This window comes from Phyllobates terribilis, unplaced genomic scaffold (assembly GCF_046119375.1).
Source record: "Phyllobates terribilis strain yellow unplaced genomic scaffold, ASM4611937v1 Scaffold_1__5_contigs__length_1240528914, whole genome shotgun sequence".
Lineage (NCBI taxonomy): Eukaryota > Metazoa > Chordata > Amphibia > Anura > Dendrobatidae > Phyllobates > Phyllobates terribilis.
The window spans coordinates 559,407,894-559,422,119 of record NW_027362761.1 but is presented as its reverse complement, the minus strand read 5'-3'; the positions used below and the strand labels follow the sequence as shown (position 1 = coordinate 559,422,119).

Below are 14,226 nucleotides of genomic sequence, written 5' to 3'. Positions count from 1 at the left end.
AGGTCCAGTACTTTTCACTATATAGTTTATTTTCCAGGTCATCAGACCATGCCCATGAGCCCTGTGATAAACCAACCACAGCTACTCCCACCTATTCCTAATGAACGGGTCCTAGTAATTGCTTTCATAAAAACTTCATAGTTCACGCATGATCAATGGAGGATGGGGAGATCTGAAAACCTATGATCACAATGGGAATGAATGCCGCTCTAGGCAATGATAGAGGACACAGCTGCCGGGACTCCCACTAATGCTGAATGAAAAAGTCCCAGTAGTGACTGTAAAAAAAAACTGACCCTCACTAGTATAACAATGGATCCTGGCATTAGCTAAGGCTTAGCCGCAAAGCAGCGGCAACATGTGAACACAACCTTAAACCAGAGAATGTTTACGGCACTGTTAGGTTTCCCCGATTGTCTGACTTGCCAGATTTCGTAGTACCGCATCCCAGTTCTGCCTCATCTCCGTCATCTGACTATCCCATGGTCCTGCATCCCAGTTCTACCTCACCTCTGAAAACGAGACCCTGTGAACTCTCTCTTTAAGTAAACCATTTCATTTTCCACAAAGAAATAATTCTGAATATTTTCCCGTAAAATTCTACATTGTGACATACCCCAGTTATTCCTCCTGGAAATTTATGAAAAATTGACAACTGGGTGTGTTCTCGCATTATCAGCATTGATTGGACAGTAGGGACACATCCCCAACTGGTAACACCTAGGTGTTAATTTATTCATACATTTCTAAAAGGAATAACAGAAGAATAACACATAGTTATTGGAAAAGATCTTCCAAAATTGAAGTATTATTTTTATTTATTTTACTCACTTATATAGCGCCAATAATTCCACAGTGCTTTACAGACATTATTGGCACTGTCCCCATTGGGGCTCACAACCTACACAAACACGGGGAGAAGATACAAACTCCTTGCAGATGTTGTCTGTGACAAAACAGCTTCTAATCTTAATCAGCCAGAAGTCTATATTTGTGAATCCAAGAGAAATGCACTATTGTATTTGTGTTGACTTGTAAATAAACATCTAGCTGGCCTTAGTACAATATGTAATTAGCATAATAACAAACATCATTGTTTCAGAACCAAGAGAAGAAAACATTCAGGTTTATACAAATAATATGTCCTTCATGACCAGCCACAAAAATACACATACAGTACAGACCAAAAGTTTGGAGACACCTTCTCATTTAAAGATTTTTCTGTATTTTCTTGAATATGAAAATTGTACATTCACACGGAAGGCATCAAAACTATGAATTAACACATGTGGAATTATATACTTAACAAAAAAGTGTGAAACAACTGAAAATATGTCTTATATTCTAGGTTCTTCAAAGTAGCCACCTTTTGCTTTGATGACTGCTTTGCAAACTGTTGGCATTCTCTTGATGAGCTTCAAGAGGTAGTCACCAGAAAAGGTCTTCCAACAATCTTGAAGGAGTTCCCAGAGATGCTTAACACTTGTTGGCCCTTTTGCCTTCACTCTGCATTCCAGCTCACCCCAAACCATCTCGATTGGGTTCAGGTCTGGTGACTGTGGAGGCCAAGTCATCTGGCGTAGCACCCCATCACTCTCCTTCTTGGTCAAATAGCCCTTACACAGCCTGGAGGTGTATTAGGTCATTGTCCTGTTGAAAAATAAATGATGGTCCAACTAAACGCAAACCGGATGAAATAGCATGCCGCTGCAAGATGCTGTGGTAGTCATGCTGGTTCAGTATGCCCTCAATTTTGAATAAATCCCCAACAGTGTCACCAGCAAAGAACCCCCACACCATCACACCTCCTCCTTCATGCCTCACGGTGGGAACCAGGCATGTAGAGTCCATCCGTTCACCTTTTCTGCGTCGCACAAAGACACGGTGGTTGGAACCAAAGATCTCAAATTTGGACTCATCAGACCAAAGCACAGATTTCCACTGTACATTCCTTGTGTTCTTTAGCCCAAACAAGCCTCTTCTACTTGTTGCCTGTCCTTAGCAGTGGTTTCCTAGCAGCTATTTTACCATGAAGGCCTGCTGCACAAAGTCTCCTCTTAACAGTTGTTGAAGAGATGTGTCTGCTGCTAGAACTCTGTGTGGCATTGACCTGGTCTCTAATCTGAGCTGCTGTTGACCTGTGATTTCTGAGGCTGGTGACTCGGATAAACTTATCCTCAGAAGCAGAGGTGACTCATGGTCTTCCTTTCCTGGGGCGGTCTTCATGTGAGCCAGTTTCTTTGTAGCGCTTGATGGTTTTTGCAACTGCACTTGGAGACACTTTCAAAGTTTTCCCAATTTTTCGCACTGACTGACCTTCATTTCTTAAAGTAATGATGGCCACTCGTTTTTCTTTACTTAGCTGCTTTTTTCTTGCCATAATACAAATTCTAACAGTCTATTCAGTAGGACTATCAGCTGTGTATCCACCAGACTTCTGCACAACACAACTGATGGTCCCAACCCCATTTATAAGGCAAGAAATCCCACTTATTAAACCTGACAGGGCACACCTGTGAAGTGAAAACCATTTCTGGTGACTACCTCTTGAAGCTCATCAAGAGAATGACAAGAGTGTGCAAAGCAGTCATCAAAGCAAAAGGTGGCTATTTTGAAGAACCTAGAATATAAGACATATTTTCAGTTGTTTCACACTTTTTTGTTAAGTATATAATTCCACATGTGTTAATTCATAGTTTTGATGCCTTCAGTGTGAATGTACAATTTTCATAGTCATGAAAATACAGAAAAATCTTTAAATGAGAAGGTGTGTCCAAACTTTTGGTCTGTACTGTACATTTACAAGTCAACACAAACACAATAGTGTATTTCTCTTGGCTTAACAAATCTAGACGATGTCTGGCTTATTAAGATTAGAAGCGGTGTCGTCACATTGTCCTTGGTGGGATTTGAACCCAGGACCCCAGCGCTGCAAGGCTGCAGTGCTAACTACTCAGCAGTATTTCAAGTAGCTAACAGGTCTGCTTTAAAGATGCTTTCCATATTCTTCCACCTATATCCCCATAGTTAAGTGTTTTCTTCCTGTTATCCTTGGTCCTAAAAACAATCCCAACCATCGGTCCCCAATTCCAACCATGCTCAACATTATTCTAGCAAGCAATGGCTATTGGCATCAAATTCCTGGGTGCATTGACACTAATTATTGTGATAGAGGCGGGGGCCCTCAAGGTTAATCCTGCTGTCTGGACTGGTTCTTACCCTGGGTACTGCAGGACCTGGACCATTACCAACATGACCTTGTTATTGCAATTTGCTAGAAATACCCAAATAGTTGTCACCCACACAGCAAAATGTGTAGACACTTGGAAACTAATACAAACCCAGTACAATCACCCAAAAGGGGGCCACTAGAATTGTAAACCCGTTCCTTGAACGGTAAGTAACTAAGCGAATGTAAATTTGTAGCGGTGTTCAAAATCTACCTCCAATATAATCTCTATTTAAAGTGGTTGCAAAGAATTTGAAAAACATGGCAGCCTTCATTAAAAAAAATAGTGCCACACCTGTCTACAGGTCATAAAGGGTATTGCAGCTCAACTTCATGCACTTTAGTGAATACCAGACACAATGTTATTGGGGGAAAAAAAAAAAGCTGGAATATTTTTCGAACCCTGGAAACCCCTTTAAGTTCACGTCCCATTTTGATGATAAATTAAGGGAAAATTTGATTATTACAATCGACCTTAGAGTCTGTGTCCAATGTATCCGACCAGATAGTGGTTATATAAGCGCAGCAGGCCGGGGATGATAACGAGTGCAGAGAAGAGTAACAATACATGTCACTGGCAAATGACTCCGATAAACCACTCACTCACACACAGAAGCCTCTGTAAATAATGAATATCTCTGTCCTGATTTTTAAGGGTTACGCTCGGACAGCTGCTGCCTCTTATTCCCTATTTTCAGCAATGCAAATGTAGCGCAACACATTTATTATCCAGGATGCAGAGCAGAACGCCAACTAGATTTACTCAATGCTGTAAATCTGTTTTTTTATTTCCTTTTTACACCTTTGAATATTAATGCCAAAATGCAATTAAAACTTTTTCTTTTTGGGGAAAGCTGCCAAAGTTTTTAATTATCAGCTTCTTAGTTGTTTCTACAGTCAAAAGTGGAAGAGTCAGCGTGGGGAATGTGTATACAACAAGGGAACAATACACAAGACAGCTCGTTCACTGTAGAAGAAGGTTGAAAAGAAAAAAAGCGCGAGTATAACAATAAAAAAAAGAAGAAGAGAGGAAAGTTGCTAATAACCAACATTGCTGCTATCATAGTTTAGGTTTATTCATATTTTATAAAGTGAACACTTGCTGATGGGATCCGACAGATTCTGAAAACCAGAACCTGAAATTACCCGTTAGAGTAGAGTAATAGCCGTGCATGTGAACCTCCGCGCTCTTAATTATGGAGTTTTTCACGGTTTTTTCTACGGTATTGTCAGAAAAAGATGAGCACAGTTCTAGGCTGTCTCTGGCAGTGGTCAGACTCCCAGCAATCAGCAAGTAATCAACTATACCTGTAACTAGTGTTGAGTGATACCTTCCGATATCAGGAAATATCGTATCGGATTGGATCGGACCGATACCCAAAACGTATCGGATATCGCCGATTCCGATACCGGAAACCAATGCAAGTCAATGGGACACAAATATCGGAATGAAAATAAACCCTTTCTTTCCTTGTAGGTTAATTCTACATGAAGGAAAATAAACAACTAAGAATAATGTAGAATGTATTAAGCGAAAAGCCGGCAATTCATCAGCGGCATACACCGGTACCCGACAATTTACAACAGAAAGAATAGAGCTTCACACATAGATTAGATAGATAGAAACATGTCAGTCACATATATATGAAGTACAGTGACAGTGTTGCTTACTGTACTTGTCATTTAGTGTAAAGGATTTATTAAAAAAAATATTCGTGTTTTCGTGCACTGTCTCTTTAAAAAAGCCGCCGGCAATTCAGCAGCGGTACCCGACAATTTATAACAGACAGAATAGAGAATCACACATAGATTAGATAGATAGAAACATGTCAGTCACATATATATGAAGTACAGTGACAGTGTTGATTACTGTACTTGTCATTTAGTGTTAAAATAAAGGATTTATTAAAAAAAAATTTGGCGTGGGGTTCCCCGTAATTTTAGTCTCTAGCGGAGGTTAAGCAGACGGCTGGGGCAGATGTTTGAAGCCTGGGAAGGGGGTAATACCCACGGAGCTTCCCAGGCTACTAATATCAGCCCCCAGCTGAATACCTAGCCTTTACTAGCTATTAAAATGGGGGACCCCCCAAAAAAATGACGTGGGGTCCCCCCTATTTTAATAGCTAGCAAAGGCTAGGCAGACAGCTGGAGGCTGATATTAATAGCCCAGGAAGGGTGCCATGAATATTGACCCCCTCCCAGGCTAGAAACACCAGCCGTCAGCCGCCCCAGAAATGGCGCATCCATAGGATGTGCCAATTCTGGCACTTAGCCTCGCTCTTCCCACTGCCCTGTAGCGGTGGCAGTGGGGTAATAGGGCTGGGGTTGATGTCAGCTTATAATGCCAGCTGACATCAAGCCCAGGTTAGTAATGGAGAGGCGTCTATAAGACACCCCCATTATTAACCCCATAGTCAAAGTAAAAAAAAAAAAAAAACACAAATACCCAGAATAAAGTCCTTTAATTGAAATAAAGACACAATTCTTTAATGTTCTAAATTAAACCATACTTACCATCACGCCCATTCCAGCTGAAGCCAACGATCTCCTGCAATAAAAGTAAAATAATAAAGCAACATCATCCTTACCTTTCCATGGTTCCCACGATGGCTCCAGCTCTGTCATTTACATGACAGGCTGGATCGCAGCAGAACGCTGCCATCCAGCTTGCCATGCCGCACACACTGAGAAGCGCAGGCATGCTTGCGCTCCTCGGTGTCTGGCTGTGACGGCATAAAGATGAGCCGAGGTCATGTCCAATGAACTCAGCTCACCACATGCACGTCATTGACAGTTTGGGAGAATTCTCACGCTGAAGCGCTGAGTGCAGGAGATTTCTCCCACGCTGTCAGTGACGTGCATGTGGTGAGCTGAGTTCATTGGACATGACCTCGGCTCATCTTTATGCCGTCACAGCCAGACACTGAGGAGCGCAAGCATGCCTGCGCTTCTCAGTGTGTGCGGCATGGCAAGCTGGATGGCAGCGTTCTGCTGCGATCCAGCCTGTCATGTAAATGACAGAGCTGGAGCCATCGTGGGAACCATGGAAATGTAAGGATGATGTTGCTTTATTATTTTACTTTTATTGCAGGAGATCGTTGGCTTCAGCTGGAATGGGCGTGATGGTAAGTAGAGTTTAATTTAGAACATTAAAGAATTATGTCTTTATTTCAATTAAAGGACTTTATTCTGGGTATTTGTGTTTTTTTTTTTTACTTTGACTATGGGGTTAGTAATGGGGGTGTCTTATAGACGCCTCTCCATTACTAACCTGGGCTTGATGTCAGCTGGCATTATAAGCTGACATCAACCCCAGCCCTATTACCACACTGCCACCGCCACAGGACAGTGGGAAGAGCGAGGCTAAGTGCCAGAATTGGCACATCCTATGGATGCGCCATTTCTGGGGCGGCTGACGGCTGGTGTTTCTAGCCAGGAAGGGGGCCAATATTCATGGCACCCTTCCTGGGCTATTAATATCAGCCCCCAGCTGTCTGCCTAGCCTTTGCTAGCTATTAAAATATGGGGGACCCCACGTCATTTTTTTGGGGGGTCCCCCATTTTAATAGCTAGTAAAGGCTAGGTATTCAGCTGGGGGCTGATATCAGTAGCCTGGGAAGCTCCGTGGGTATTACCCCCTTCCCAGGCTTCAAACATCTGCCCCAGCCGTCTGCTTAACCTCCGCTAGAGACTAAAATTACGGGGAACCCCACGCCAATTTTTTTTTAAATAAATACTTTACACTAAATGACAAGTACAGTAAGCAACACTGTCACTGTACTTCATATATATGTGACTGACATGTTTCTATCTATCTAATCTATGTGTGATGCTCTATTCTTTCTGTTGTAAATTGTCGGGTACCGCTGCTGAATTGCCGGCCCGGCTTTTTTAAAGAGACGGTGCATGAAAACACTATTATTTTTTTAAATAAATCCTTTAACACTAAATGACAAGTACAGTAAGCTGAGCGCTGCCATCCAGCTTGTCATCCTTCAGAGACACTGCAGAGCGCAGGCATTATGGGAACTTCCGATTCCGGTATTCGATATTCTAAAAGTATCGGAACTCAGATACCGCGAATATCGGTCGATACCCGATATTTCAGTATCGGAATGCTCAACACTACCTGTAACTTATTCAGTGTACACAAAGTTCTACAAGTTTCTTGTAAACTTTGTTTCAATTTCTTACCAGTTCCAAGATATCTGTTTGCTGTCAGTGACTGAGAACACTCGTTTCCATTCAGATACAGTATCAATGTGCATAACTAGTCCTGCTCTCAGCTGAGAAGTGGATGCAATTGTATCCAGGGTAGACAATGCTCTGTGAGCTCCAAACTGATACATTGTAGCACATTTAGCAGAGAGATCTGTGCAGGTGCTGATGTGTTTAGCTCACAGAGCATTGTCTACACCGGATACAATTGTATCCATTTCTCAAGTTGAGATGAAGACTTGTCTCATTCACTGACAGCAAGCACATAGAAATAATAAGTAATAGAAGCACAAAATATATTAGTATGTTGTAGAATAACATCTATACAGTGATTCTTTTTACTTTTTTACCATTGACATCCAATCTGAAAATATATCTTTACCGTTTTGCATACTGGGAAGTTTTTCTGGATTTAGGGTAACTGCATTCATACAAACGTACCTGGCCATCTGTTTATAGGCCTCTTCTGCCACAGCAAATATATGAGGGTCCATATCGCCCATGTTTTGCCCACTGTAGGCATAAATGACATCTTCACCGTAGATTGGCAACTGCTCGTAGGGATTTATGGCAACTAGTACAATTCCTATAGAGAAAACAGGAGTCAGGATTTAAAGAACCATTAGTGAGGACCCCCCTTCTGTAAATGCTTCACCCCCAAAAATTAATTTATACTTAAGGCCCTAGCCGAAAAAGGAGGGAATCATGCTGTGACTCTATGTGGGCGGCCTCTATACAAGTATGGGGGACTGGAGACTTCCCTGGAGCTGTATGGTGACTTTTGTTTGCCTTTATGTCACTATAATATTTTTGCAGAAATCACTGGTACCTATTTATTTTGTTTGTTATATATTTTATTAGGGTTAAGTGTCTCCAGCAACTGGGAGTCACATTTTCCTGCTTGCAGGAGCCTCCTCAACCACTAAGCAATGCCAGGGTGGAGGGAGAGGGAGGAGGGGGATGCAGCTGCAGTTTCTCATGAGGGTTAGAGGAGCAGAGCGGCTGGAGAGAGATAACTACCGTACATCTATAGCTGCCTTATGAGTGGCAGTAGGTAAAGTTGTGCAAACAAAATACACCAGCAACATGACTATTAACCCCCATCCCACCACGGCTAATTTACGTTTCTGCACTTTCAATTTTTCCGAGACTCATAACTTTTAGATGTTTTTCCATCAGCAAACGAGGGTTTGTTTTGTTTTTTTCTGCATGATGAAATTTAGCTTTATAACTTAAAGAAAATGGGAAAAAAATGTAATTGGATGAAATGGTAAAAATAAAATAATAATAATAAAAAAAACAATTCTGCCAAAGTTTTTTTCTGGTTTCATTTCTACAGCATTCATTTTGCAATAAAATTGACCTGGTGATAGGATTCTCTAGGTCAGGACGATTATGGCTATACCAAACTTGTAGAGATTTTGTTTCCTATATTTTAGTGGCTAAAAAAAAAAAAATCTGACATTTGAAAAAATAAATAAATTTTGACATTTTTTAAGATCCAAAACGTTTTATTTTTCCAGCAAAGAACTTGTGTTAAGGGCATGATTTTGGTATGGTGGGCTGTGTTTTTCATTGGTACCATTTTGGGTTAGATATGACATTTTGATCACTTTTTAATGTATTCTTGGGAGAAAATGTGGAAATCCAAAAACAAAAACTGCAATTTGAGTGTTTTGATTTTATTTTGTCTTTACGATGTTTAACTTATGGGTTAAATAATTTTGAGGACAAGGAGTTACCAAATCTGATTTTTTATTTTATTTTAAAAGAGCACAAAGATGGTGGCAGTGGTGGTCTTCATTGGGACCCTGTCCTGTGTATCGCGGGCTAAGCTCCTGTTCCATATATCCACACCTTTCATGTGAAGGGGATGTCAGGAATGGGTTAAAAGTATTGCAAAAAAGTCATGTAAGGGGAAACCAAGAGTCGTTGCTAAGTTTTCATTCACCCTGGACAAATGGCACCCAAGAAGAAAGTGCCCCCAGATGTGGGCAGACCCCTGGGTGAAGACGGCCGTGGAGCGGACTCACCGCAGTAGGTGTAGATGTGGTTGGATTCTAGGAAGCGGACCTTCAGGTTATGGAGCACGGCCGGTTCATGGAGGTAACTGAGGGCGGTCAGGTCATTCTCTCCCACCAGAATGTCTGGATTACGCAAGTGAGGTAACGAGGCGGGAGACACGGGGAACTCCAGAACCTGGGAGCGGAGGTACACCACATATTAGGAGAAGAAAACACAACAACTACAGCCAAAGGGAAAAAAAAACACAAACTTTATCAGCTTTAGAGACTGTATCTGTATGGTACCTGAGATACCGTGTTCCGAGTTTGTGTATCGCACAAAATGGGCTTGGATACACTTGGGTGGCAGAGAGTAGCTGACATGCAGGCTTATTAGGGTGCTTTCACATTGCTCTTGGTGGTCCCGTCGGGGCTTATGTCCAGGCCCCCGCAAAACAGGATTCGGGCGCATGCACCGACGGGGCCATAGACTATGATAGTGCTGGCAGAGCTACGTGCGCTCTGACGTGCATCATCTCCGGGCGTGCACGCCTACTGGAGGGGGACACTCATCAGGGAAAGCGGACAGGCCCATCGGCGCATACGCCCCAATCCCGTTTTGTGGGGGTCCGGATGTAACTGCCGACGGGACCACCGAACGGGTGCCGGAACGCAATGTGAAGGCGTACATAGCCTAGCACAGGATATGGATAGATACAGATGGCAACACACATGATAAGCTTAGATACACGGCTCAGCAGAAACACATGATAGTATTAATTACACAGGCTAAACAGACAGTATCACACATGACAGGCTTTGATACACCGCTCAGCAGACAGTACCACACATGATGGGCTTAGATACACAGCTCAGCAGACAGTACAGCATATGATAGGATTAGATACGCAGCTCAGCAGACAGTACCACGCATGATAAGCTCAGATACAGTGGCTCAGCTTGGCAGAATTACACAATTGACTTTGATATAAACATATCACACATGATAGGCTTAGATACATGAAATGTTCACTAGACAGGATCACATGATAGGCTTAGATACACTCAGTGCTCACTAGACAGGATCACATGATAGGCTTAGATACACTCAGTGCTCACTAGACAGGATCACATGATAGGCTTAGATAAATTAGGTGCTCAGCAGACAGTACCACACATGATAGGCTTGGATACACAGCTCAGCAGACAATAACACAGTACAGGCTTAGATACACTTCTTTATCTTATATGACATTATATAACCATCCATTTCCGTTTGATGTCCAGACCTCCTATAAGGGTGTGTGCACACGTCGCCTTTATCAGGCAGAAACTGCAGGAACAACCCAGCAGAAAACTCTCCAAAAGCATCTCCTGTTCATGTCTTCAGTCTTCTGAACGTCTTTTAACTAATTCAGTTTTCTAAGAAGCAGGAAAGTGTTCTGCTTTACAATACAAGTGCATGGAAAGCTGTAAAGACACCTGGATGGCGGGCGGACATTTCTGCAGCATTTTGACATAGTTTTTGCTTCATTGTTTAACGAAAAAATACGACTTAATTATTTAAGCAAAAAAATGGCCAAAAAAATAAAGTCGTCACATAAACGCTCTGGAAAACTACAAGTGGCCAAGACCATCAGAAAAACACTCAAGACACTACCAAAAAAAAGTCCACATAAAAGACGCTTCAGGAAAAGTAAACGCCAGAGTTTCCCAACGCGTCTTCTGCTTGAAAAACTCAGTGAATTCGCCTGAGTTCAAAAGACACTGTGTGAACAGTGCCCAAGAAAAGTCTTCAGGATTTGAGATCTATAACATTCTCTACTTCCCCACCAAAGCAGGATTACACACGGCCGACATAAAAAGCTCCACCGGGATGAACACAGATTTATTCCTTGCAGTTTATTTGCAGAGTAGGAAGAGACGGAGACAGCGGCCATGTATCAATACTCCGGCCTGCGACTGACAGCCGTCCACGTCTCATCTGCTGATCTGTAGCTTCTAAGAAAATACAATCCACCTCAAGGGCAGCAGAGACATCCTGACAACCCTATTAATGAGGGATGAAATACACAGGAGCGGGGATCCGGCAGTCACTGTAGATCACCATATTGTCACTTATACTAGTGTCTTATATACAAGATGTCTTACTGACACCACCGAGACTAAAGATCATCACGGAGCCCTGCAGACTGGAAGAACATTTCATCATGTTCACAACACTCAGAAAGTTTATAGGGTAAGAGCACACAAGGTTAATTTAGGGGTCCCCTTTGATTTTAGGATTTTTGGGGTCCAGATAGATCCCAGTACTGGCTATTGGCCTCAAGCACAAACCTCCTGAAAAAGGCTAAATATACCCCTGTATAAAGAAAATTATTGGGCCTCACGGCTTAATCAAGAAATTAGGGGTTTTAATTCAGTCCCATTGCCCTCAATGTATAAGGTACGGCCTCCTCGCCTCCGGTATATTTTATGCTCGTGTGCTCTTACCCTATAAACCTTCTGTATATATAACATCCAGCCCCTTGCAATATATCAGGTCTCTTGCCCCCAATGTATAACCTCCAGCCCCTCACCCCCCGGTGTATAACCTCCAGCCCCTCACCCCTGGTGTATAACCTCCAGCCCCTCACCCCCGGTGTATAACCTTCGGCCCCTCACCCCTGGTGTATAACCTCCAGCCCCTCATCCCCGGTGTATAACCTCCGGCCCCTCACCCCCAGTGTATAACCTCCAGCCCCTCACCCCCAGTGTATAACCTCCAGCCCCTCACCCCCGGTGTATAACCTCCAGCCCCTCACCCCCGGTGTATAACCTCCGGCCCCTCACCCCTGGTGTATAACCTCCGGCCCCTCACCCCTGGTGTATAACCTCCAGCCCCTCACCCCCGGTGTATAACCTCCAGCCCCTCACCCCCGGTGTATAACCTCCAGCCCCTCACCCCCGGTGTATAACCTCCAGCCCCTCACCCCCGGTGTATAACCTCCAGCCCCTCACCCCCGGTGTATAATCTCCAGCCCCTCACCCCCGGTGTATAACCTCCAGCCCCTTACCCCCAGTGTATAACCTCCAGCCCCTTACCCCCGGTGTATAACCTCTGGCCCATCGCTCGCCCCCCGATGAATAACCCTCGGGTCCTCACCCCCCGTGTATAATCTCCGGCCCATAGCTCGCCCCCCGGTGAATAACCTCCGGCCTCTCACCCCCGTGGTATAATCTCCACCACATCGCTCGCACCCCGATAAATAACCTCCGGCCCTTTACCCCTGGTGTATAATCTCCGGCCCATCGCTCGCACCCCAATGAATAACCTCTGGCCCTTCGCCCCCGTTGTATAATCACCGGCCCATCGCTTGCCCCTGATGAATAACCTCCGGCCCCTCGCTCCCCAGTGTATAATCTCTAGCCCCTTGCCACGGTGTATAACCTTCAAGCCCCGCCGTCTGCCTTTACTAACGTGACAGAATGGCCGAGAGTGCAGAGCTCACTGATACCAGCGCGGTCCTGTAATAGGAGCCAACGGGGTAACAAGTCCGTTCCTGACATTTCTTCTCCTAAATCTTCCCCCATCACCTGTGAGTGATATTATTGAGAAGTGGAAGGAACGGGAGCGACTCAGCCATGAAGTAGAGACCCCGTAACGTTAAAGAGCGGGGTGCCCCGAGTCCTGAGGAGCAGAGGACAGAAAAGTCACCACTGCTCTGCTGACCCCATAACTGCAGAGTCCAGACCTCCTCTGGTATAACATCAGCACAAACACTGCGCCCCCGCCGGGAGCTTCATGGCCGAGCAGCTGCATGCAGCCGTACATCACCAAGCACAATGCCGAGTGTCGGAAGGAGTGGTGTAAATCCGCCACCACCGGACTCTGGAGGAGACGTGTTCTGTGCAGTGATGGATCACACTTCTCTATCTGCTTCTGATGGAGGAGTCTGGGTTTTGGTGAAGGAGAAGTGGAAATCCCACCCCACCACTGCTCTCCATACTGCCATCATTACAGTACATGAGCTCGACCATGAACACTTCCTTTTCCGTTAGTGGGAGATGAGAGCGGCACCGGTACCGGGTGTAAGAAATCGAAGGCCCACAGAGGTAATGACTGATAATCTACTTACTGATTCATCTTCAAGTTTCAGCTGCAAGACTTTATCTCCCTCTTTATAATCCTTGATGATTTCGGCCGATCTCCAAACGTCCTCCTGATCAGGGATCCACACCCGGGTGTACTACAGAAAAACAAACGAGATGTAAATACCAAAGTGATTATTTTCCTTACGCAAGCTGCACGGAAGCAATAATAAATGTCTGCAAAACTCCACATATGCATAAAAAAAAATCTCTAGTTTATTACCCAAAATATCGATTTATTTTTTCTTCAAAAAAAAAAAAAAGTGCAGAAAATGAGCAAAATACACTATTTTTTAGACATAATACACAGTGCAGCAAAGCAGCAATTGCCCTGCTCAGCTTCTTCTCTAGGGTACTAGCTGGGCAGTGCAGATGGGGAAATAAGAAGAGAAAGCAGAAAACAAAATCAGAATATTTAAAAAGGTTGAATAGCCGATATTGAACATGGATCTATTAGAAATGTAAGGTCCCAAGAGGTTGGAGTTACACCTTTTAGACCGGAAGTAACTGAACATTGGTCGCACTGTCTGCAGCTGAGTGATGTTATACAACGCCTGCAGCTAAACAGAAAGGGAAAAAAGACGTAAAATAAAAGACGCTTTTGCAAGAATTGAAAAACAATATAATAAAAAAGAAGCAGCGAGG

General features: G+C 43.7%; 1 protein-coding gene across 2 annotated transcripts in view; it reads right to left on the bottom strand.

Annotated features, from left to right (window-relative positions):
- MYO5B (myosin VB) overlaps nt 1–14,226 on the bottom strand; it is a 255,729-nt gene that overhangs the window by 151,942 nt on the left and 89,561 nt on the right. For both annotated transcript variants that reach the window (XM_073680474.1, XM_073680475.1), the window contains exons 2-4: nt 13,569–13,679; nt 9,481–9,646; nt 7,889–8,033 (exon numbers count right to left, since the gene is read on the bottom strand). In XM_073680474.1, coding sequence (XP_073536575.1) covers nt 7,889–8,033; nt 9,481–9,646; nt 13,569–13,679 — 422 coding nt within the window. The remainder of the gene's footprint in view (nt 1–7,888; nt 8,034–9,480; nt 9,647–13,568; nt 13,680–14,226) is intronic.